The sequence below is a fragment of the Schistocerca serialis genome, chromosome 3 (genome assembly GCF_023864345.2).
Source record: "Schistocerca serialis cubense isolate TAMUIC-IGC-003099 chromosome 3, iqSchSeri2.2, whole genome shotgun sequence".
Taxonomy (NCBI): Eukaryota; Metazoa; Arthropoda; class Insecta; order Orthoptera; family Acrididae; genus Schistocerca; species Schistocerca serialis.
The window spans coordinates 254722670-254749452 of NC_064640.1; the positions used below are offsets into that span (position 1 = coordinate 254722670).

A 26783-nucleotide genomic window follows, 5' to 3' on the forward strand; every position below is an offset into this window, starting at 1 on the left:
ATTTTGTAAAAGCTGAATTTGAATTGTATAAATGGAAGAAAGATTTACATGAAGCACAAAAAAATGCTGCTAAATGAAACTCGCCATAGTGTGAAAGAAAAACTGTTCGAAAGATTTAGAACTGCCCAGAAGAGTCAATGTACCACTGCTGAGGGAGGTCTACGAGACTGGGCCCTCTGAATTGCAAATGAGGCAAACATTACTGATTTCCAGAGTTTTTCTACTTGGTTAAACAGATTCCGGAAATTATATGGAAAAGGAAGTTATAAAATTACCAAGTTTACTTCAACTATATGTGTAGAGGAGGTATTATTAATAGATAACACTATGGAGAAAATTCATAGCTGATGTGAAGACAAAGCTTCTTGTCATCCCCTAAAATGCTGTGCAAAAAGCCAGCCAGTCAGGTTATGTCCAAGAACTGCATGCAAATCGCACTTTATCATTTTGAGTGGGGGAGAACACACAGAGTCGCTTGTGCAGCTGATGAACGATATGACACGTTCATATACAATGCCACTGGTAATCATCAATAGATTATTGTTTCCACAGTTATACACCTGTCTTCAGGAACCTTAATGCTAATCAGGACCAAAACCTTAAAAAAGGACTGCGTAGTTACGAAAAATCTTATCATCATAGCAAAATATGGAAAAATGGGAAATAATAATTTTCCATATTACATCCGAAACAGAAAATAATTCATCACTTTTGTTGGACCTTTGGCCTGGACACAAGGCAACTCTCTCTTTATGACAACAAAAAGACTGTCAATGTATGTAATTCAGATTCCATCTAGAACTAGTAGTGTGATTCAGCCTCTCAATAAAGAAATTTTTTGACAGTGTCACACTTTCAGAAAATTGTCAGACAATACAACTTCCGATCACTCTGTCATTTCAGGTTGTAACACTATTATCGATATTACCTATAATGGTCTTACCTAAATTCTTTGTCTGTTTTTATTTAATGTGACTTCTGTATAGCTATGTTCTTTGATGTAATGTTTGATTAATTATTTATGATAATTTATGTAAACGTAATTAATCTAAGAATGTAATATCAAAAGTAACGTGCTGTTAAAGAATGTAAAAGTTAAAACTTTAACTGTAATATTGATTCATGCATAGGGAAAGTATCTCTGTAATCACATAAAACTTGGAGGGAAGTCCCTCTACAATGTAACTGGTTAGGTGGGAATAGAAAAGATAGATCTGATGGTCGAACTGCGAGGCTCCTGTGTGGAATGAGTCAGTCGGTGGCTATTGCAAAGGGTGCACATCTTGTGAACTGAAAGATGTGAGAATAACTGCAAGATTATATAAGATATCCTTGGATCCGGAAATAATTCGGCTTATTATTAATGACATACTTTGGTTAGTTCTGTACAATGAAAATCTGACATTAAGAAGAGAATTTCCAGAGCTTGTTACACTGGAAGAGCCACGGATTCTTTTGCCACCTTTTTTAAATAGCACATGAGGTCAACACTGCCACCACCTTCATCTGAAATTACCAGTTGAATACTGTACAACTGCATGAACCAGTTATGTGGTTCTGTTTTCAATAATAAGTCTGTGTTCTGTTAACTTTGTGTTGAATTACCATAATTTATTCTTAGTCATTTGCCTAGATAGGGTGCTACCCAAAGTGCTATGATGAATCTGAGTATCCTATCTTACTGAACTGTAAAGCAGTTATTTTCCTTAATAAAAGTTAAAAACTTTTTGATGTTGTGTAGTATATAATTATTTAGTGAGCATAAGCTTTGAAATACTCCACATAGCCTTCATAAATGGAAGGTTAAAGTATTCAGTTCTAAGATTCTTCTTACTGAAATAATAATGTTTACAATTTCATGTATCATGTAGTTAACAGTGATTCCCAATCTTTGTTGTGACTAAAGTGTTCAGCCTCAATCTGAGTCGATTGATAGATTAGTTGCTAGGTGCCCATGCTAATAGTTGAGACAGATTTAAATGTCATATTAAAAAACAGCAATAAAGAAACTGCCTACAAATATTCAAACTATACTAGATCCAGGTGTCACATCTTCCACTTCAACTAAATAGTAGAAGGAAGTGAATATTCTTTGAGAATGCAAATAATAATCAGTACAAAAGATACAATTACTTCATAACTATTTCAATAAAACTAATTTTCCATAATTAAACTAACAAAAGACTCTCTTGTCAAAGTCAGTAGTGCTCCATCATTAGTATTCATTTACCTATAACTATCATTAGCTTCCAACTGTAATGTACAGATTGTAAGTATTAGGTGAGAGCCAGTTTTTACTGAAACATATTAGTACTACTACTGTGTAGTCCAAGTAAAATCACTGGTACATCACTTGCTAAATTGTGCCACTGTCTTGTATCTTATCAGCAAAACAGAAGTTCAGTATCAAGTAAAGTCAATCTCAATAGTTAACTTTCTTCATGAGCCACGCCAGTACTGGGTACAACTTTGCCTAAATAGGCTGGCGACCATTTCTTTTTACTTAATTACAGTTTAAGTTATTACTAATAGAACTTTGATTCAATTAGTGTTTGTTTCGTTGTTGTTTCCTCTCAATAACAATTTTTCCAGAGACAAAAAACAATCTGATACCTTTCCATTATGCACAGTCACAAAAATCCTAGGTGTATTGCTAATTTAGTAGTAGCCAGTACTGTTATAAGGTGTATCAGCAGCACAGTATTGTTAAACTTCATTCATTTGTGCATTGTCAGTTTGCATCACCATGGCTTACGTATTTGATCACGCACGCGCCTGGTACAGAACACAATAAGTGGAACAATGGACATGACCATTTTTTACTCCATCCCAGTTCAGTCCAAGTACGATTATTAATTACTGTGAAGTGCCTGAATGTATTGATTTTTCTTATATCAGGTATGCCAGGTGTAAGGGAGTGGTGGTTTTCATTATTGAATACACACATCACATTTTTGTGAGGACTACAGGGAATACACAAAAAACTGTTTCAATGTTAGTGAAATACACATTACTAAAAAATGATGATAAGAACTGTGCTACAGGGTTGTAACAAAATATTTCATGGGAACAAATTAAAGTCTGAATTGAGGGACGCCATCTGTAATATAATATGATACACTGACTTGATTTTGTTTCCTCTACTAGTCACTAGATTAGATGGGTAGATCACATAACTAATGATGAGGTATTGAATAGAATTGGGGAGAAGAGGAGTTTGTGGCACAACTTGACTAGAAGAAGGGATTGGTTGGTAGGACATGTTCTGAGGCATCAAGGGATCACCAATTTAGTACTGGAGGGCTTCGTGGAGGGTAAAAATTGTAGAGAGAGACAAAGAAATGAATACACTAAACAGATTCAGGAGGATGTAGATTGCAGTAGGTACTGGGAGATGAAGAAGCTTGCACAGGATAGAGTAGCATGGAGAGCTGCATCAAACCAGTCTCAGGACTGAAGACCACAACAACAACTAGTCACTAGTGTAACAATTACATCTGTAACAGTTTATCTATTGATATGAACAGCAATTTATTCAAAAAATTAGTTATTTGCAACATTTATGGTATAGTTTAAGTACTTAAAATTCACGAGTGTGCACTTTGGACTTTGCACTACACGGCACTACATTCTCGTCCCAGCTGCGTTTGCTTATTCATGCTTTCCATGCACTAGACAAGAAGGGCTATACAAACCACTGTTGTAAGTGGTTCTTCATGAGGCAAAAATCAGTAACTTTAACACTTTTTTTTAAATATTTGGAGTGTCCATATTACATAAAATTTTGATATTGCATTTCTTTCGATGTACTCTTCCTGGGTGAAAAATTTCAGGGTAGGTTTCGACATGTTGGATTGGATCTTTCCCTTGTTGGTTAAAAATACATGCTTGCAATGGCAAATAAAAATCCCAACATTCAGTTTCTGATTGTATAAAGCAAAACAACAAACACGGACAATGTCTTTATCTCAATGTACTAAATGGCACAACTCTCCATTCACTTTCTGTGGGACTACATAGCTCTCAACACATTTCACAGTATGTAATGTAAAAAACAAAAAATTAATGTAAACAACTGATGATTCACACAATTCGGACATGCTGTTACTAATTAATGCAGTCAAACTCTGAAGGTATCTCATATAATTTGCAGAAAATTGTTATAACATTGTGCGATAATAAAAACTATGTAATACAACTTTTGAGCAGTTTATAAGCTACTCTTCTCCTTGAATTCTATTATTCATGAAACTGAAGATATTATAAGATAATCATAGAGTGAGTGTGTGTGTGTGTGTGTAGCACATTATCACCAACAACATAAAGACTACAGACTACAGTCAAACCATGAAGTCTTGCCAAGTACTGAACTTAATTCATTGAGGAGTGTGGTTTCATCATTGTCTTCCTGAAGTACATGCCTTTCTGGCATGTAGAAATGAGTCAATACTTAGTTAAAGTCAAATCTCATATTCTGACAAAAACACCAAAGTCACTGACACAGCACTACAGACTGGAAACTGTTTCACTTACTGATAGTAAACACAGTTTTTTTATGTTTACAGTTTTCATTCAAGATGATTTACTCATTGTATCTGGCACATACTTCAACACACTCCTATTACAGACAAATTGTAAGAAATATTTTCCTACAATCCAAGAGCTACGTGCCTCAAGAGATGGATGACACAGTAGAATTCCAATTACTTTCTGACTTGTATTAATACTGTTATTTACAGACGACCCTATCACATTGGATATAAGAATACAAGTGATTTATTGTGGAGGTGCTGGTGGCGGGAGGCCTGCAAGGCAGTAAAAATAAAATCTGATTTTTTCCTACTTTCAATATATTTATAGTAAGATGCAAAAGGAGTGATGAAAAGGGTTTCACCATGCAGCTATTTCATTTAGTATATGAAACAGTACGACATGCTATGAAGGAAAACTTCATCTGAGAGAGAGAATAAAATTTATTATTGTTAATGTTTACATGCTGTGAACAGCACACATGGATCACTTACTTAGAGCTGACAATGTTAAAGAGGGAAAAATGGTTATGGCTTTGACTAAAAATCCTTCCCATCATTCATCTGGAGTGATTTAGCAATACCACAACCATACTGGCAATCGACCAGGGTCCTCTGAAATACGAGTCCCGAAAATGAACTGTTGTGTTACTTTGTTTAGAAGAACAGATCTATTATAATAGTACTTGCAGTACTATGGGGAAAAATCAAAAACACACACACACACACACACACACACACACACACAGAATGTTACCAATTGGGAACTGATGGCACCAGAAAATAAGCCACACAGCATATCTTTATTCCTTCTCTCCTACTGTTCAAAATAACCCATAATCAATATTTAACTACCTCACTTAATATTTATTCACAGTAATGTTTGTTCCACTCGATTTTGGCTGTCCAATGGAGTAATCAGTTATGAATATTTTGAATGAAAACAGTATCTGTAACAAAATTGTTTTTACTAATGACTATTATGTATTTCACCCTTGTGAGGCATCATCACATTATCTGGATACAATAGAACAAAAATTAATATGACAAAACAGTAAATACAATAAGACATGGTTCTAAGCTGTGCAGCTGTGCTTACAATGAACATTAATATTTACATTAACTCATAAAAATGTAGTATGATAAGTTTCGTCCATCAGTAGCCACTCAACTGCATTAAATAAGAATATGAAGTGTGGATATGATATCTGGTCATCAAGTGTCTTATCAGATATGTGAAGAACCTACAACGCATTTAAAATTATTTGTGACTGTTGATGTTTCACTGACCGGAGGGGGATATGACGCTGTTGCCCAGATAACGACAGTGGTGAGCTGGCTTTCCCTACCATGCAGCCAGCAGTTCAGCTGGTAAAGTGCCCCTGTTGCCACATCATGAATGAACAGTACCACATGGTGTCACACATTAGATGCATCAACGTTCATCAGCTCTCATTGTAAAGTTGTATTGTGTGGCATTGAAGTGTTCTGTAGCCATTAGGTATTGCGAACAAGTTTTTTGTGTTGGCTCTAGATTAATAACACAACAGTGCAGTACATATGAATACAAGATTTGAAATAAAAGTGTTGTCCGAGAACAGGTTCATCAGCTGGGAAGATAATGTTCTGATGCAAAATATTCCTCAGAATTCCACAATAGTAATGGAAAAATGCCATACCACTCAGTTGTGATGCACAAAGCTCCACCAACGCAGTGGAGGAAAGTGGACAGTTTGCTCTGGGTACACAGAAATGTTCCATGAGATAAACTGAATCCAGTATGTATAAGGTGAAATTAGTGGAACTTGTAGTGCTGTACAAGCCAAAACTTCAAGTTACCAGGTCAATGAGGTACAGGCTTCTTCCATACCATGCTCATTTAAATCTGACTTGAGTTATATGGCCCTAGGTGAAAAGTAATGTGGCAAAAAACAAAACCAAGTTTATGCTCACTGAGGTTGAAATGCTGGCAAAAGAAGCCACTGCAAATGTTACATGACAGGACTGGTCTTCTTGAGTTGTCAACCACACCAAGAAGGTAGTTGAGGAGACATTGAATTACTCTCTCTTCTTATCATGTTAAAATTTACTTCTTTTATCAAAACACAGCAGAATTTAGAAATATTCATCTCACTAACATTTTAATGCAGTTGAAATTGTGACAGAATCCTGAAATACTCTAATATTAAACTAACAGCTGAGTACCAGTCAGGTCAATAGTTTATGAAACAGCCCATTCTCAGTATAAAGATAAACGTGCAACTTCTTCACTTATATTGTTACAAGACCCATGGCAGTTCTCACTTCACCAGCGGTTGAGAGCCCTCAATAATTACATAATTTCACTGAAAAAATCTGTAGTCACTTGAATATTGTGGTAGATATGGAAGTTTCGCATATTAATCAAATGGCAAAGCACTCTTGTCTTTCATGCTACTATTTGCCAAAATCTTGTTCTGATATCTCAATACCATTTATGAGATATGAGGAATTTATGAATTTTTCATTCTAGTTTTTTCACTAATGCACGGTTTGTGACAGTGCTTTACATACATTCTATCTTCTCAAAATTGGAAACAGACAGCGATATCCTTCCACATTTAATATGCAGAAACATGTAACCTAATGCGCACCAACACACAAATTCATAGTGACACCTATTTTTCACTACAAACTAAAAATTTCTTGCAGTAGTTTACCAACTACCAAAATATCACAATAACTATGACCATAAACAAATAGGTGGTTCATCATGAAGCAGACGAATTAAATTAAAAGATGTGTGAAAATGAGAGAGAATCACTGAATAGTTTCTCTCAAATCATTTGAGAAAGATTGCAGATCAGCCTACTTGTGCCACTTGCTGTTCACACAGTCCAGTGAGCCTGCCAGGTTCTGCACCAAGTAGACCTGGCATTACACTGTGGTCAACTGCTAACACACACAGCACACATTGGGAACCACACTTCCCTCCACTCATTCCGTACTGAACTGTCAAAAGTTGCAACTTATTTTCAACACACTATAAATAGGAAGTACACACAGAAAAGTAGAATTAACCAGGATTAGTGAAGGGTGGTGGGAGAAATGGCATCTAAAGTAGATAAAATATCAGGTCAGTTAGATACCTTATGTGCTTTGTGTGTACTGAAGGAGGCATAGTGTACACAGCTCAGAACCACATTTACAGCATGTGGATGTAGAGTAGAAAACAGTTGACTAAGCAGGCCCATCCAGCGCAAGACCCCGTTTGGGTATGAGGTGTGCAACTGGATATGCTGTGCTCATAAGATGGGTATGGGCTGGATAGCACAATAACTCAAATGTAAATGATGACACTAATTGCATTGCTTAATTTCAACAGTTTAACAACTTATTAAAATACATGTGATATCATTTAAAGCTAGAACAATCCCACTGTAAAGAACTAGCGGAAACTTGCTAATAATGGTTATATGTAATGGATGCATAAAAATACACAAATAATGTAATAGCATCAGACAAATCAGTGCCACATCCAATAAAGCTTATAACAGTGAGATATAGTACAGCAATATTAATAAAATAATTGCAAATTCATAAGGGAGTATTTGATGTGGCTGAAGAAACAGTCAGTACAACATATGTGTCACAAATGCTGGAGTGTTACAGAGCCAACACATTAATTTATAAATTGCTGTAGTTTCTGAAAGGACCCAAGAGAACCTTAAATAAAGCCATATAGAAGTGAAAAAACAGTAGCTATCATAATAGATGTCCTCTCTGCATTCATGTTGTTTATGACACACAAGCTAGACCACCCCTTATGCCAGATCTCTAACAGAATAGGAAATCCAGGTGAACTGATCCCCAAATATACATTGGAACTATTGCATCAAAAAATTGTATTTGAAAAGAGTTTCACCATCTGCAACAGGAATGATCTGGTTAATCTGCTTAGTGGTATAATCTTTCCACCTACCTGTACCTTGTTATCTTTCGATATAGAAAACTTATACACAAATGCCTCGTACACAATGATCTTCTTAAGCAATGTCGAACAACAACGTATGAGATTAACGAAAAAGTACTTTTATCCTCAGATCGCTTACTTCATGTAATTATTTCTCACACAATAAGCAATATTACAAGCAAAATGATGGCCTAGCCATGTTTGGTGGGTTTCATTGCTGATGTCTATGTCAACCACTTAGAATGAAATTTGGACAGACAAAAGAAGGTCCTTTTCCCGATTTTGTCCATTATAAATGGTTATGTGCGAGATTGTGACTGTGAAAGCAATGGGTTCGTTATTAAATAACTTTTTCTGCTAACAGTCACCGTTTTCTTTCAGTCTTACTTTGCATGGCACATTTTAGGAAATGACTCCCATTTTCAAGTATATTTTCTCTTTGTGCTATGCCATTTTTACATAATGTTTTTGATGTGTGAGGTTCTGCTTTGTTTTGCTAAGTTTTCTTATGGTCAATTTGTGCAGAGACACATACATGTTAAATGTAAGTTATTTTTTATATATATAATGTGCACTGAAAGATGTGCGAGTCTCTGCACAAATGGACCATAAGAAAACTTGAAGTCAACAAAACAAAGCAGAACCTTACACATTGAAAACATTATGTAAAACTGCAAATGGGGATCATTTCCCGAAACGCATCATGTAAAATATGAATAAAAAAAAATCGTAACTGGCAGCAGAAAAGTTATTTACAAACAAACCCACTGAGGTCCTTTTTTATCAGCGATATGTAAATGACATTTTCATTTTCTTTAATGGTTCTGCAGTCGGCATCCCATTGTTGGTAGATGACTTCAACTCATTGAACCCAAACATGACTTACTCATGAATTAATGGATAATAGCAAAATTCTTAATTATTTGAACCTACAGTTGCAGATCGATGGGGGTAAAATCCAATTTGATATATTTCATAAGACCATCACAAGTGATTCAATTACACACCCTTCCTTGTAACTCTTATTGGTATAAGATCAGTTACTTCAAATCAATAACACAGTGTATCAGTGAACTTCCGCTATGCCACTCATCTATTGCTGAGCCACTCATCTATACAGAAAAAGTTAGCTATCCTAAAACATGTGGTTAGCAATGATTACAACCCAAAATCCCACAAGACTTGTCAGTCTCCAGTATGAAACTTGTGAAGGGGCTCTTTGCAGGAAACCTGTCATATGGCCTTGCTAAACCATTTGAGAAGCAGAGCATGGAAGTTGTTTGTTTTATTTGGTTAACAAAGTTCTGAAATAGTTATATACATAACACACAACCAAGCAAGCAAACAGGCAGGATGTTTAGAACTACATTTCATGAGCACCAACTAAATAAGAGAGGACAAGTTAGGCATCACCCAGTCATTACTGAGCATCTGATATCAAGTGATCATCAGCCTCCAACATTGAGCAACATGAGCATGCTGCATACCACTGGCAAAGAGAAGAAGATGAATTTGTTAGAACAGATGGAATCATTAAACACTAATGTGCTATTAAAGAAAGGCTATTGAATGATCAATTGGTTAGTAAAAACCAGTCTTATTACAGTGTAATGATGCCAACTATAAGATCCCTCCCATGATACTGCTTACCCCCACAATTGGGCAGCATAACTTTTGTTCACTCTCTCTTCTATGCTGATAAGTGTTTTTGTCTTAGCTCTTATTCTTTTGTCTCTGGGATTTTAATGTAAATCACAATCTCTTAAAATGTTTATGCTGTCCTAAACAACAGGTATGCACAGAAGATATTTATTATGTTAGTTACTGTTTTTCAATTCTATGTGGTTTTAGTTAAGGTCCTTTTGGAACCTTTTAGAATATATCACAGTTCATAAATTAATGTGTTGACTCTGCAGCCATCCAGCATTTGTGATACATACATCGCCGAACATTGTTTCTTCAGCCATGTCAAAAGATTCACTTATGAATCTGCAATTATTTTACTAATGTTGCTGTACTTTTGTTTACCTTGCTATTATGAGCTTTACTGGATGTGGCACTGATTCATATTGTACTATTACTTTTTTGTTTATTTTATGCATCCATTATGTCTAATTGTTATCAGTAAATTTCTGCTTGTTCTTTACAGTTTGTTAACTGGAATGGGATTTGTTCTCTTTTTAAGCGGTATCACATATATTTTAACAAGTTTTTAAATTGCTGACATTAAGCAACACAATTAGTGTCATCTGTTATGTTTGAGTCTTTGCACAACCTTGCTCATACCAGGATATCCGGTCACACACCTCATAATCAGTTGTGGTCTTACGCTGGACAGACCTGCTTAGCCGATTGTTTCCTGCTCTACATCCACATGTTGTATGCATGGCTCTGAGCTGTGTACACCATGCCTGCTTTAGTACACCTAAGGTACAGGGTGACAGTTATTGAACTATACGAAATAAAATCATCGTAACTTCTGAATGGTTTGTGTTAGGTTATTCAAACTGCACGGTAGGTCGCAGGGCATGATGAGAATTAGTATGGTTTGGTTTAGTGACAAAGCCGACTTCCATTTGGATGGGTTAGTCAACAAGCAAAATTGGCACATTTGGAGGATTGAGAATTCGAATTTTGGGATCGAGAAGTCTCTTCACCCTCAAAAGGTGACTGTGTGGTGTGGAATGTCCAGTCACAGAATAATCAGTGTGGTATTCCTTGATGGCATGTTGACTACTGAATGGTATGTAAAGGTTTTGGAAGATGGTTTTATCTCCATTATCCAAAGTAACCCTGATTTTGACAAAACGTGGTTCATGCAAGACGAAGCTCAATCCCATCGAAGCAGGAGTGTGTGTGATGTCCTGGAGGAGCACACTGGAGACCACATTCTGGCTCTGGAGTACCAAGAGGCCACTGGAATGGGCCTCAATTGGCTGCCGTATTCTCCAGGTCTGAACACATGCGACTCCTTTCAGTGGGGCTATAATAAAGATGAGGTGTACAGCAATAACACCAAAACCATTGCTGAGCTGAAAACAGACATTCAGAAGGTCATTGACAGTATCTATGTTCCGACTCCTCTGCCGTTCATGCAGACTTCTGCCATTCGTCTGTGCCACATCATCACAAATGAACATATCATAACCTAAATCTGAATATTTGTAATGACATTTACATGTTGAATAAAGTGTGTGCACACCATTGTTTATGACTAATTTATGTTTCTTTTCATATAGTTCAATAATTGTCACCCTGAACCTAACTGGTCTAGTATTTTATCTACTTTAGATTCCCATTTTTCCCACCATCCACCATTAATCTTGGTTAGTTTTACTTGTTCATTTTTACTTCCCATTTAGGGCCTTGTTGTATCTGATAAGAGACTCGATGACTGGATGCCATATCCAGACAATTCTTATCCTTAATAAATGCCCTTCAGTTGCAATTGATGGATGAAGCTTATCCTTCTGTCTTTTTTGAGTTTATGTATATATTACTGCCCTTTGTATGCATGCCTGCACAGCTTACAGCTATGCTTCATTCTATTTACTGTTTTGTCATATTAATTTTCGTTCTATTGTCTCAAGACAATCTGCTGATACCTTACAAGGGCAAAATGTGTAATTGTAACTTAGAAACACAATTTTTCAACCTAGACTGATTTCATTCAAAATATTTATATACAGTATCAAAAAATTAGTCCTGCAGTAATCTCAATTTATCAAAGAGGTCACTGCAGGCACCACCACAGAGCACATTTCAGCAAGTAAACAACTGAGAATGAAATTTTAAAATTATCATGACAACTTAAAATATTGAATATTTTCTTGAGAACATTGTACAATAAATAATAGAAAGATGATTACTGAGTGAGAACATCACTCAGTTTATAATATGTAGTGGCAAATTTTAGTTTCACACAGGAAACTGGAGAGCTCTGAAGTCCAAAAAAATATTAACGGTGGCTGAAAAGTAAAATTTTAACTGCTGTCTACAGAAGCAGACACGACAACACAACTAAAAACAAACTTTCTTGTTTCCACAAAATCCTCATATGACAGTATAAGCACAACCTGGCAGGTTAAATAACTAATTTCCCAGCTGACAACATATACTGCATTTTCATATCCATCCATATGATGAACCAGAAAACTGAAAGATGTTCTCTTGGTAAGACACAACAGAAGAGATGAGTATAAACTGATACCAAGGGGCTGATGGAAAACATGCCAATTTTGTAAAAAAACATGCTTGTCTGTGAAGTTATTGTATTACATCTGGAGAGACGACCCCACCTCTCCCAAGCGTTGAAGCAGGCATGAGTATTACATTAATAATTATACTCTTCATGTGAACTCTAACAAACATAATCATTCTCTGTCCCCAGTAGCATAAAACACAGAAACTTCTATCGGTACATGGAAATCTTTTTAGACTACATCATCACTTATCAACTTTACAGGCAGAGAGAGTTAAATTTACTAGATAATGTCACCACCACCAACAACAACATAACTTATGCATACCTTCATCCAGTGTAAGACAGAGATCCTCAACAATTATAACTTATTATCAACTGAATTGGGTTCACCAACAATGAAATTATTGATGGGGATGAAGTCAGTGCAGATACAATGACATGAAATGGTACCAGTGAAAACAGGTCAGAAACACTGAACTTACAATGTAATGAAAAAGTTATAACATGTAAATTCATGTTAAGACTGGAACTCAAACACTGATTTCTTGAGCATCCCTGCGGGTCGGACTCAAACTTTTATTGCCACTTGTGTTTCCCATTCCTAATGTCTGAACACTACAACCAGCGGTTCTCTACAAGGTATGTGGGAATAGCATCATTGCAAAATAATGGATTTGATGGACTATGAATTATCCCGCCACAAGGAATATGTAAATACGGCACAGATTTTAAATTTGTCAGGATATACTCATTAGATCGCCAGTTCAGCATTTCTGAAGGCTTTTTCATGTTCATCTTCATTGATATTATCCCCATTAATTCTTTCATTTCCACGAATCTAATTACATTAATACATATGCCTTGTGGCAGGGAAAGCCACAGACCTCCACTCAATGGTGCTACTCCCACATATCACATGGGAGACACTCTGGTTGTAGTGTTCATAAATCATAGGTGTAACCAACAATGAAAATGAAACTTTGAGTCAGGCCTGCAGGCATACTCAAGGCCTGAGGACATGTTCAGACAGCCTAATGGTTAAGGCAGCCGTTTGCAGTTCAAGCAGGAAATCTGGGTCAAAAACTTTCTCTTACATTATTGTCATTAGTCATGACACATTCACAGATTTACTACTATTTATGAGTTATCTTGTCTCTCTTCCAACTATAAATTTCCATTATGTATTTTCATCAAACTGAAAATATCATCTGCCCTTTAACACCATCTAAAGAAGTAATTTTTTGTCTGCAAGAAGCATGGTCATGTTATTACTCAATATATTCAACTGCCCTATGTCTAGAAGCTTCTTTGACTTATCATCACTAATTTTAGTCTCTTTATGTACATTTTTGCAATTTTCCAGACCAGGTTGCAAAAGTTTCAGCTATTTCAAATAGTATTTCAGCTACATATGTGTAAGTGGTATCTGTTACATACAACAATTTGCATTTCATTAAATTAACCTCTTCTACAATGATGATCCAATAACCAATTTAGCTGAAATCCCAAATCCTTAAATATTTTTCTATGTATGGACTCAAACTACTTAATATGTCTTCCTGTCAAAGTTGATTGAAGTTTTACCTGTTCACACAGTTAAACATAACATGCAAATGGAAAATCAGTTACAAAGAACAGAACAGTTCAGACGGAAATTTCATCTAAATAATGTAAAGGTAGTCATCCACTTCTCACATAGCAGCAGACTGACTATAGCCTTAAAAGCTATGTGACCCAAAATATATCAAAACTTCTAGTTTTTCTTTCAGTCAAAAAAGGGGGGACTTTCCCCAAATTACATCCTTTACTGTTGTCTTTCTTCATTGTAAATCACAGCTGATTTTGCTGTGTAATACTTTTCGTGTTCTATTTTCCTTCATCCTCTCTTTTTAACACACTATCCCAAGTTCTGAAACTAGTGACTATCGTTCTTTTGTTGGCACCAATCTGATATCACCTGGTAGGTAACAAACCATTATGTTTATCTTTTGCTGTTATAAGTTTTCATATTACACCGTTTCAAATGTTAATTTATGACAAACGGCAAGTACAACAGCACAAACCCTTGCTATTACTTTGTCATCTGGACACCTAGAAAAATTCTGTATTGATCAACTTACACAACACTGCTTGTCCGTGTGCTTTAGCTAGGTTTCAAATATAGGTGGTTCAATCACATTTCATGCAGCAGAAAGTACAACATAAATCACAATGTGGGACATTCACAACATTTAATTGATCTTTAAACATAAAGTTTTTGTTGTATTGTGTTATAGCAATTATCTTGCAGTGTACAATTTTTCAAACAACATCTACAAACACTGGATGCTTACTGATATTTTAGTAATAAATCTGATTCAAAATGAATGCCATTCACACAAAAGGAGTTACTGTACTACGCACATTCTGATTCTCAGCACACCACACAACGTGAAGTCTTGTACAACCTGTTCATAATAAATTAAATGAATGTAACACAGAAATTACCGATCTTGGCACTCCATATGACTGCCTGTTGTATGCTGTAACAAAGTTCCGAATTTCTATACGTCTCTGTGCTAGGTCAGTGCCATCTTGTGCCTGCCTTTCCTCTGGAGTAAATCGAGTCATAATCAATGTCACCTGTGAGAAAAATGAAAAGACAATTATGTAGCAGTAAGATGAAAGTTGTTAACAGCAAATAACGAGAATCATTATGGTAGCAGATAGTCAGTGCTGAACACACTTTCAAAAATTGTTGGAAATAGTTATAACAAAGGTAAGTCCAGGATGGAATAACAGGAATTATGACAGAATGCAGCTCACCGCTTTAAGGATTTAATATTGTTGCCATTGGACACAATCTATAGCAGATTAGAAGGATTACAGTTAGTGTATGTCAGGCATCACTAGAGGCAGAACCGATGAGTCACATGGTCCTACCCGACCGACAGCAGCATGGGGCTAGGCGAGTGGCTACGGCTGAGTCTTATATAGTATGCACTATGAGCTCTTTCATATCTTTGCTATCAGCTATAAGGATACTGGTCTGACTGTGGGTTTGGTGTCTTCTGGTTTTTGTTTCTAGCATTTCTACTGCATTCAGATCACGACAACCTTGGCTTGTTTATGGATTACACAATCGTATCAGGGCCAGACACTTACAACGTGATAAGTTCTTAGGGTCATACCCTATCACATTTTTGGCAACATGTTCACATTCAGTGCCAGCACTACGGATACAAAGTTTGTAGAACTTTGGCAGCAACAGCAGTTGTCCCAACAGCAACAGTTTGCAGCTCTCAGCAATGGCATAAAGAGCAGCATGCTGCTGTCCTGCAGCTCGTGCCATAACAACAACAACATTCTGTGTTTGTTTTATTTTAGGACACAAAAACAACCAAGGTCATAAGTTTCCACACAACAACATTCAGGGTCCATGGTTGTGGCTACATTCTCACCACCATTCACTGCCTTCTACAAACCTTCAGAAAGCTGGGACGTATGCCTTCATCAATTTGATCTCCACTGGTTCCCTCACAGGTATAACACTGGTGGTAGACAGCAAAGTGCTTTGCTTTTGTCTTCTAATGGCAGTTCATACAAGGTGGTGTAGAAACTGCAAACACTCTTCAATCTTGGTGACTTGTCATTCAATAATCTCTGTGTTCTACTAACTGAATACTGGGTCAGCAGACACATCCGATCGTGGCTAGGCTCAAGGTTAACCACGGTCATAAACAACAGGGCAAGACCTATGCAGCACTGGCTGATGACTTGCAGGGTCTTGCTAAGTGTAATTTCAAGTGCTAGAACTGTTAACACTCATGTGTGGAACCATTAATTTGAGATGTAATTGTGTACCTCTCACCTGACAGAGAAGTCACAGCTAAAGCAAGTCCAAGTCTAGCCTTGGTGACATGCTTAAACACGCAAAATGTTTCGAGGTTGCTTCGGCATCTCAGCATGCTTTCACAAATGAAATGCATGTGTGCCAAGCTGTTAGTCACCATCACGAGCAGTGGTCATCTGATGATTCTGATTCATCATCCTCTAATCCTGCATCTAAGTCTCACCCAAGTTCATAGGCACCCAGATCGTGGGCATCTCTTGAGAGATTTAAGTATATTGATGACTCTGCTTGCCTTCAGTGGTGAATGACATTTTTGCAACGTTAGTCGGGCAGGTCAGGAACGTCCTTCTTCCTCATCACACACTATGACATGTACCTCAGAGAAACTTCAGTCCTGTCCTTACTGCAGTAGTGGGCATACCAGAAGCTGTTAACTGCATCATGCAGTGGACTGCTGGTCCTGCAGTGAGCACGGTCACCTCGCTGTAATGCCAACAAGTGGCCCACATGTCGCGTGCTCTGAGGCAGCACGGGGACAACACTGTGATCCATACAGTCATGACTGCAGAGCGGGAAGTTCCCCTGCAGACACAGAAGCTCACTTTGAAATTGATGACAGTCCATGGAATTCCAGCTGGACACAAGTGCTGAGATGTGTCTAATGATTCAAGTCTGTTCCCCTCCACTGCAACAGGCCCAGTACCAGGTCCTGTCTTACAGCACGTCCAGGCCTTCCCTCTGAGAACTGTCACTGGTGGCTAAGTGCAAAAACATTGAACACATACTAATCATCTTAGTAGTGCAGTCCCCCTACTAACATTTTCTACTCAGGCAGCTTTACCAGTTTTGGGTTCAAAGAAGAGAACCAAATTAACTTAGTGTCAGACTCAGTGTCATTTTCTGCTCTGATGTGCATGTAATTTTATGGCTCACATTTCTTTGAAGCCTTTTGCAGTGCCTAAATTTTGCCAAACTCACCCACTTCCATTTATGATTCATGAGGCTGTTCAGGAAGAACTCTCTCAGCTTTAGGACCGGGACACTACTTCCCATGTTTCCACCAGTTAGTGGGTGATGACTTCAGTGGTCATTAAGAAAGCAAATAGGTCAATACATATTTGTGGTGATTTTAAATCCACTATTAATTCCCAGTCTATAGCCACTGCCTCGCCCAGATGAGTTGTTGATGAAACTGGCTGGGAGCCATTGCTATTAAAGGATGCATATCTCCAACTGCCACTTCTACATATGCATCCACATACATACTCCGTAAGCCAACACGGCGGAGTGTACCCTGTACCACTTCTAGTCATTTCCTTTCCTGTTCCACTCGCAAATAAATCAAGGGAAAAATGACTATCTATATGCCTCCTTATGAGCCCTAATTTCTCTTACCTTTGTGCTTCTTACGTGAAATTTATGCAGGCAGCAGCAGAATTATTCAGCGGTCATCTTCAAACGTCAGTTCCCTAAATTTTCTCAATAGTGTTCCTTGAAAAGAAATTCTCCTTTCCTCCAGGGATTCCTATTTGAGTTCCCAAAGCATCCTCGTACTACTTACGTGTTGTTGGAAACTACCGGTAACAAATGTTGCAGGCCCGCTCTGAACTGCTTCAATGTTTTCTTTTAATTTGACCTGGTGTGGATCACCAACACTCAAGAAGTGCTCATAATGGGTTGCATTGGTGTCCTATATGCAGCCCCCTTTACAGGTAAACCACACTTTCCTAAAATTCTCCCAACAAACCAAAGTTGACAATTCAGCTTCCCTACTACAATCCTTACATACTTCTCCCATTTCATATCACATGCAACATTATTCCCAGATATTCAAACGACATGACTGTAGTGAGCAGGACAATACTAATGCTGTATTCGAACATTACGGGTTTGTTTTTACTACTCATCTGCATTCAATCTCATTTTTTTAGGTTTAGATCTAGTTGCTGTTCATCACACCAACTAGAAATTTTGTCCAAGTAATTCTGAATCCTCCTACTGTTACTCAATGATGACACCTTCCTGTACACCATAGAATCATCAGCAAACAGCTGCAGATTGCTGCTCACCCTGTCCACCCAATCACTTGATATTTCATGTCAATTACTAATTTCAAATATGCCTTTTGGCTTATACAGGTAATACTGCTCTATGAAAATGCCAGGCTAATTCCTTCAAAAGGACAGAGCCAATTTCCTTGCCAAACCTTGACACAATCCGAGGTTGTGCTATGTCTCTTTGACCTCTATTTCATAAGTGTATTAAAACTTAATCTTTCTTTCTTTTTAAATTGGTTTACACTGTCAGTTGGAAAAGTGCTGTTTGTTTGTCTGCGGTCAATTGAGAGGATTACAGCTTGAGAACGTATAGAGATGGAACCACTCCCTCCTTCATAACCTTCCTTCACCATGGTGGCACTAGAGCAGCCTCATGCCATGGTTGCACTATTGCATCCTGCAGTTCTCGATCAGGCCTCTTGTGCCACCGCAGTCCTTCACTGGGCATCCTGGGCCACCGCAGTCCTTCAATGGGCATCCTGTGCCACCACAGCGCTGAATTGAGCCTCCTGTGTCATCACAGTACTTAATTGGGCCTTCTGTGCCACTGCAGTGCTTAACTGGGGCACCTGTGCCACCGCAGTGCTTAACTGGGGCACCTGTGCCACCGCAGTGCTTAACTGGGGCACCTGTGCCACCGCAGTGCTTAACTGGGGCACCTGTGCCACCGCAGTGCTTAACTGGGGCACCTGTGCCACCGCAGTGCTTAACTGGGGCACCTGTGCCACCGCAGTGCTTAACTGGGGCACCTGTGCCAACGCAGTGCTCGACTGGGCCTTCTCTGCCACTGCAGTCCTCAACTGGACCTTCTGCTGGGGTCAGACCAAAGCCAATGGTTCTAGATCTGCTGGTGGAAAGTGCTGCCTCTCCACTTCCCATCGCTGGCAATGGCTGGGCCATTTTTGATCATACGTGCAAAATTCAAGGGGGAAGGGATTCAATATCTGTTGGGATTTAATATCTGTAACAGCAGACACAACTGACAGTGAATCAAAAGCATTACAGTCAGTGGCTGTCAAGTGCCACCACGTGAACAGTCACCAGGTCACATGGTCTTGCCTGACAGCAGCACAGCGCTACGCAAGCAACCACGGCTCAGTCTTATGTAGTACACTGGGTAAGGGTGGAGGAAGAAGCTATAGTGCTACCTATAGAAGCATACAGGGACAGGGTGGGGAGATTGTGCTGGAGAGAGGGAGGGAAAGGAGAGAAGTGGAAAGGACTACACGAGTGCAACAAGGGGACAGAGGACTCATGTGAGGCTGTAGTGGGAGCAGGGAAGGGTGTAGAGGCAGGTGGGAGAACAGGGACTAGTGAAGGTTGAGGACTGGGTGGTTATGAGGAGAAGGGATGTATAACAGGGGGGAGTTCCTACCTATGTAGTTCAGGAAACCTGTTGTTGGTGGGCAGGCTACAGAAGACATGGGCTGTGAAGCAGTCAATGTCAAGAACACTGTGTTCTGCAGAACGCTCAGCAACTGGGAGATCCAGCTTTCTATGGTCATAGTTTGCTGCTGGTCATTCATGCAGACAGACTGTTTGTTAGTGGTAGTGCCCATGTAGAATGCCACACAGTGGTTTCAGCTAAATTGGTAGACCACATGGCTGCTTTCACAGATGGCCCTGCATTTAATTGGGGTAGTAAATTTCTCTAACAGGACTGGAGTAAATGGCAGTGTGAGAATATATGGAACAGGTCTTACATCTACATCTTTAGGTACTCTACAGGGATTTGAACCACAGGGCAATGGATTGGCAGCAGGGGTGGAGTAGGAACAGACGAAAATATTACATATGTTGGGTGGGTGTTGTAATACCACTGTGGACAGAGTAGGAAGGATACTTCTCATTTCAGGACAAGACAATAGGTGGTTGAAATGCTGGCAGAGAATGAGATTCAGCTGCTTTGTCCTGGATGGTACTGTGTCACAGGGGAAGAAGGAAGGGGACAGGAAGGGGGGGGGGGGGTGCACTCCTTTCTGGCCAGCCCATAGATATATACACAAGGGAGGGTAGGTGACAGGGGAGACACAGAAAAGTAGATCCGTTTCAGGACAAGGTGTGGAGATTAATTATGGTCTGTGAAAGCCTCAACAAGACCATCGGTGGATTTGGAGAAGGACTGCTCATCACTGCAGATATGACAGCCACAGGACTTCTTGGTGTGGAGTAGGTGGCAGCTGTCGAAATTGAGGTGTTGCTGGTGGCTGGTGGGTTTGCTGTGGCTGGAAGTACTGATGGAGCCATGTGTGAGGTTTAGATTGTCATAGCTGAAGGTGACTTCTTGGGCTGAGGATGACCAGGTGAAGTGAATGAGGGAGAAAAGGCCGAGGTTCTGGAGGAATGTGGATAGGATGTTCTCACCCTCAGTCCAGATAATGAAGATGTTATCAGTAGTTTTGAACCTGATGAGCGGTTTGGCATTCTGAGTGGCTAAGAAGAATTCTTCTAGATGGTCCATGAATAGGTTAGCAAATAGATTGGTGGCAAGTGGGTGCCCACAGCTGTACCATGGGCTTGTCTGCAAGTGATGACTTCAAAGGAGAAGTAATTGTGAGTGAGGATATGGTTGGTCATGGTGTGCAGGAAGGGGCAAGTTCCCCTCATGACTCAGTACTACCCAGGACTGGAGCAAATGAACCATGTTCTTCTGGAGATGATGACAACCACGTGTATATGAGTTGGGTATGTAAGAATGTGTGAGTGTTTTTCTAAATTTGAAGGCGAACTATGTACAATAGCTTCTCTACCTCTAACTGCATTTCTAAATATTGCTATTTGTCACTCAACACTTCGTTTGTTGTTAAAAAATAGCCATAGTACACACGTACATGGCACGAAATCATAACAGATAAGAAATAAGGATGTGAACCGCTTCAAACTGGTAGACATTTTTATCAAACAAAGAAGAGTCTTTAGGTATTGGTCTCTTCTGATCAAAATTATGCCGATTTCTCTTCCTTCAAATAACTGGATATTTGTTAGACAAGCTGCTCACTCGTGTGCTCACATAAACATTTTCTCCCAAAAAAGTGAGGAAAATCTGTAGAACTGAAGGGGATGGTGATGTTTACTCATAAACTATTCCCATTTGTCTTAATGTCTTCAAAACTCAACTAAGACTGCAGCTTTGTCTGAAGTTTTCCTATATGAAGTCGGATATTAAACTCTGCCTCTTAAGTAACAAAAACAACCTGCATCGAATCTAATCAAGAATGGTAATTTTTTCCATACTTGACGCTGCAAGACTGAGCTTTTCTTAGCTCTCTAATGGTCTTGTCAACTGCACTGTTCTACTGACAAGCAAGCAATAGTATGCTGTACAAGTAACTGAAAAACAGAAGACTAGTTTCACCATAGTTGGTGATGTTGGATAGCTAGTGACACCAACTTGTTCCTACCCAGAGGTTGGAATGGGGGAGGTTTGATAAGCTCCTTTTCCAAGTCACCTTTGTGGTTGACTCTGTCTAATATTCTAGGCAGGAAGATGTTCCTGACTGCATGAATGATCATGCAATATGATATTAAGTCCTGAACAAATTTAAGACACTGTTGAAATCAAAGTTCTTTTACTGAAGCAAGGTATTGGTTGGTTGGTTAGTTTAAAGGCGGGAGAAGGGACCAAACTACAAGGTCATTGGTCCCTTGTTCCTAATAAAACAATGCCACAAGTGTGAGAATAAAACAGACGAAACATATAACACAAAACAGAAAGAAAGGAAAAGCCACAAGAACAAAGGGAAGGCAACAAACACTAAAAGGAACAAAAGAGGACAAGAAAACAACAGAGAGACGCTAGAAACAGAAGAGAGTAAAACATGAAAGCAGATTACAGTGGTTGGCCAATCACGAGAATAAAAAGGGAAAGCCAGCCACTTTGCAACACATTAAAACCTCCACCCAAAAAAGCACTAGAGTGGAGGACACAGAGGGCCAAAGGACATGCACTAAAACCTACATAGAAGTATAAAACCCACTCTCACGGATAAAACATAAAACAAAAGCTGCTATGGAGGCATTATCACCCAACACCGAAAGCAGGGTGCTGGGAAAGTTGAAAGCCTGCCGCAGAGCGGCTAAAAGTGGGCAGTCCAGCAAGAGGTAGACGACTGTCATTTGGGAGCCACAGCGACACTGAGGCTGGTCCTCGCGACGGAGTAGATAACCATGTGTTAGCCACATATGGCCAATGGGGAGCCGGCAGAGGACAACTGATTCCCTGCGAGAGACCTGCATGGAAGACTTCCACACATTCATAATCTCCTTAATGACACGCAGTTTGTTGTGCGTGCTGTTATGCCATTCCGTCTCCCAAAACCGGAAAACCCTGCGGTGTAAGACAGAACGCAGGCCAGCTTTGGAGATGCCTATCTCCAGAAGCGGTTTCCAAGTCGCTTGTTTGGCCAGCCTGACGGCAAGTTTGTTGCCGGAGATTCCAACGTGTTCTGGGGTACACACAAACACGACAGAACAGCGGGACTGTTCCAAGGCTTCGATGGACTCCTGAATGGATGCTACCAGAGGGTGGTGAGGGTAGCACTGGTCGATAGCTTGTAGGCTGATCAATGAGTCAGTACACAGGAGAAATGACTCGCCAGGGCACGAGCGGATGTACTCAAGAGCACGAGATATGGCCACCAGCTTGACAGTGAAAACACTGCAGCCAACTGGCAAGGAGTGCTGCTCAATATGTCCTCCATGAACATATGCGAAGCCTATATGACCATCAGACATTGAGCCATCGGTTAAACCGCTTCAGAGCCCCGGAACATGTCAAGAATCGAGAGGAAGTGACAGCGGAGAGCGGTGGGGTTAACAGAGTCCTTAGAGCCTCAGGTCCAGACGAAGCTGCAGCCAAGGTGTACACCATGGAGGTGTACGTGAACAGACCACAAGTAGAGGTGGTAAAGGGAAGGACTCCAGTTCAGAGAGAAGGGACTGCATGCAAACCGTAATTGTTAGCCCCGATCTGGGCCACCAATGCGGGAGATGGACAGCCGCGGGCGGGAAAAGAAGAAGGTAATTTGGATGCTCAGGGGAACTATGAATGTGTGCTGCAAAGCTGGTGAGCAGTTGCGCACGTCTGATCTGCAGTGGAGGGACACCTGCCTCCACCAGTACACTGGTCATCAGGCTCGTCCTAAAAGCTCCTGTCGCTAATTGAACCCCACAGTGGTGCACAGGGTCGAGAAAATGCAATGCTGAAGGTGCTGCCGAACCATAAACCACACTCCCATAGTCAATTCGGGATTGGGCAAGGGCTCTGCAGAGCTGCAGCAGCGTACAGCAATCTGCACCCCAACTGGTGTTGCTCAGGCAACGGAGGACACTGAGGTGCTGCCAGCACTTCTGCTCAAGCTGACGAAGATGAGGGAGCCAAGTCAATCGAGTGTCGAAAATCAGTCCTAGGAATTTATATGTCTCCACTACAGTGAGTGGATTGTCATTAAGGCAAAGTGCGGGTTCCGGAAGAACGGTATGCCACCGACAGAAATGCACGACACACAACTTTGTGGCTGAAAACTGGAAGCCGTGGGCTAGAGACATGACTGCGCATTTTGGATAGCTCCCTGGAGGCACCGCTCAGCAACAACATTACTGGAGCAGCAGTACGAAATGCAGAAGTCTTCTGCATAGAGAGATGGTGAGACGGAGGGCTCGACAGCTTCTGCTAGACCATTAATGGCCACTAAAAATAGTGACACACTCAATACAGAGCCCTGCGGAACTCCATTCTAACTGGATATGGATGGAACTATGGGATTCACCAAATTGGACACGGAAAGTATGGAGAAACAGGAAGTTTTGGATAAAAATCAGGAGTGGTCCCCGGAGGCCCCACTCATACAATGTGGCAAGGATATGACGTCGCCAAGTCATGTCGTATGATTTACGTAAGTCAAAAAAGATTGCAATCAGGTGTTGCCGTCGGTAAAAGGCTGTTCGGATGGCAGACTCAAAGGACATAAGATCATCAGTGGTAGAGCGACCCTGGTGGAAGTCGCCCTGACATGGAGACAGCAAGCCACATGATGCCAGGACCCAACCCAACCGTCGACGTACCATACGTTCTAGCAGCTTATAAAGAACATCGGTGAGGCTGATGGGCCGATCGCTATCCACATCAAGCAAGTTTTTACTGGGTTTGAGCACCAGAATGATGGTGCTCTCTCGCCATTCCGATGGAAAGACACCATCGCACCAGAGCCGGTTGAAGATGATGAGAAGATGTCGCTTGTAGTCAGATGAAACATGTTTAATCATCTAGCTGTGGATGCCATCAGGCCCAGGAGCTGTGTCAGAGCAATGTGCAAGGGCAGTGAGGAGCTCCCACTCTGTAAATGGGGCTTTATAGGATTCACTGCAGAGTGTAGTGAATGAGAGGACGTTCCCTTCCAGCCGCCGTTGGAGTGTGCGAAAGGCTGGGGGGGTAATCCTCCGATGCAGAGGCTCGAGCAAAGTGCTCGGCAATCGTGGTTGCATTGGTACATAACTCGCCATTTATGGTAACACTGGGGACAGCTGTTGCGGCCTGGTACCCGAAAAGACGTTTGATCTTTGTCCAGACTTGGGAAGGTGACGTGTGGCACCCAATGGTGGAGACGTATCTCTCCCAACACTCCTCCTTCCGTTGTTTGCTAAGGTGGCAAACAAGGGCACAGAGCCGTTTAAAGGCTATAAGGTGTTCCAGGGAAGGGTGCCGCTTATACCGCTATAGAGCTCGCCGACACTCCTTAATTGCTTCAGCGACTTCCGGTGACCAAGGGACTGTCCTACACCTCGGGCACCCTAAAGAACGAGGGATCGCATTTTCTGCCGCAGAAACAATTGTGCTAGTCATCTGCTCAACCATCACATCGATGTTACCATGTGGGGGAGATTCAGAGGTGACAGCAGAGGTGAAAGTTCCCCAGTGCACCTTGTTCAAAGCCCATCTGAGCAGGCGCCCATGTGCCTGATGTTGGGGCAGTGACAGGAAGATGAGGAAGTGGTCACTACCACACAGGTCATCATGTGCTCTCCACTGGATAGATGGGAGAAGTCCTGGGCTGCAAATTGATAAATCAATGGCCTAGTAACTGCCATGAGCCACACTGAAATGTGTGGTAGCCCCAGTATTTAAGAGGCAGAGGTCGAACTGAGACAGTAAAGTTTCGACATCTCTGCCTCAGCCAGTAAGCATGGTACCATCACACATGGGGTTATGGGAATTAAAATCTCCCAGAAGTAGGAAAGGTTTAGGGAGTTGATCAATCACTGCAGCTAATACATTCAGGGGTACTGCACCATCTGGAGGAAGATATACATTGCAGACAGTTATTTCCTGCATCGTCCTTATTCTGACAGCCACAGCCTCAAGAGGGGTTTGAGGGGGCACATGTTCATTACAGACCGAGTTTAGGATATAAACACAAACTCCACCTGACACTCGATTATAGTCGCTACGGTTCCTGTGATATCCCTTATAGCCGCAAAGGGCAGTGGTCCGCATTGCTGGGAACCAGGTTTCCTGGAGGGCAGATAGCAGGTGTAAAGCTTAACAGTTGCTGTAGCTCAGCCAGGAGGTGGAAAAAAACGCCGCAATTCCACTGGAGGATGACACTGTGAGACTAGGAAAGCATGGAGCATTCAATGGGGCAATTTACACCTCAGAGTCACCTGCTGCCACCGATTTATTGCCTGAGCAGTCTATATCCATTGTGTCTGAGTGTCTGGCGAGATCTAGGTCCTCAGCGGACACCAAAATCTCAACCCCATCCTCAGCCGCAGAGCTTGTAGGTAGTGGTGGTGTGGGTGGCACCGCAATTTCCTTGGTCTTAGGGGTCTTCTTTTTGGATTTCTCTTGCTGCTCCTTGGGTTTGCCTGGCTGGGAGAACTTCACTGGCTCGGTCTCCGGGACTGCGGATGAGCGTGAAGCCCTATGACCAGCTGCTTTTGGGCTCTTCAGCCATTGGCGGGTGTCATCTTTCCCACTACACGAAACCTGGGAAGGGAGTGACCCAAGGGACCCCTTCCTAGCAAGAGAAACCAAAGAAGACTTAAGCTTCTTCGGCTTAGAAGTGGGGACAGACGTCCCCAGTGGTTGGAGGGTTGTTGCTCCCAAAGTTGGTGGTGCAGGAGCAACAGGAAGGGAAATCCCCCCCCCCCCCCCATCAAGGGGGCAGGTGTAGTCTTCAGGCTCTGAGAGGTGACCTGGGTTGGCAGAGCT

At 40.7% G+C, this 26783-nt stretch overlaps 1 protein-coding gene across 1 annotated transcript in view; it reads right to left on the reverse strand.

Moving 5' to 3' along the window:
* The window catches only part of LOC126470015 (E3 ubiquitin-protein ligase RNF170), a 119982-nt gene that overhangs the window by 23973 nt on the left and 69226 nt on the right, over positions 1 to 26783 (reverse strand). Inside the window, exon 5 of the mRNA XM_050097490.1 lies at positions 15173 to 15307. Coding sequence (XP_049953447.1) covers positions 15173 to 15307 — 135 coding nt within the window. The remainder of the gene's footprint in view (positions 1 to 15172; positions 15308 to 26783) is intronic.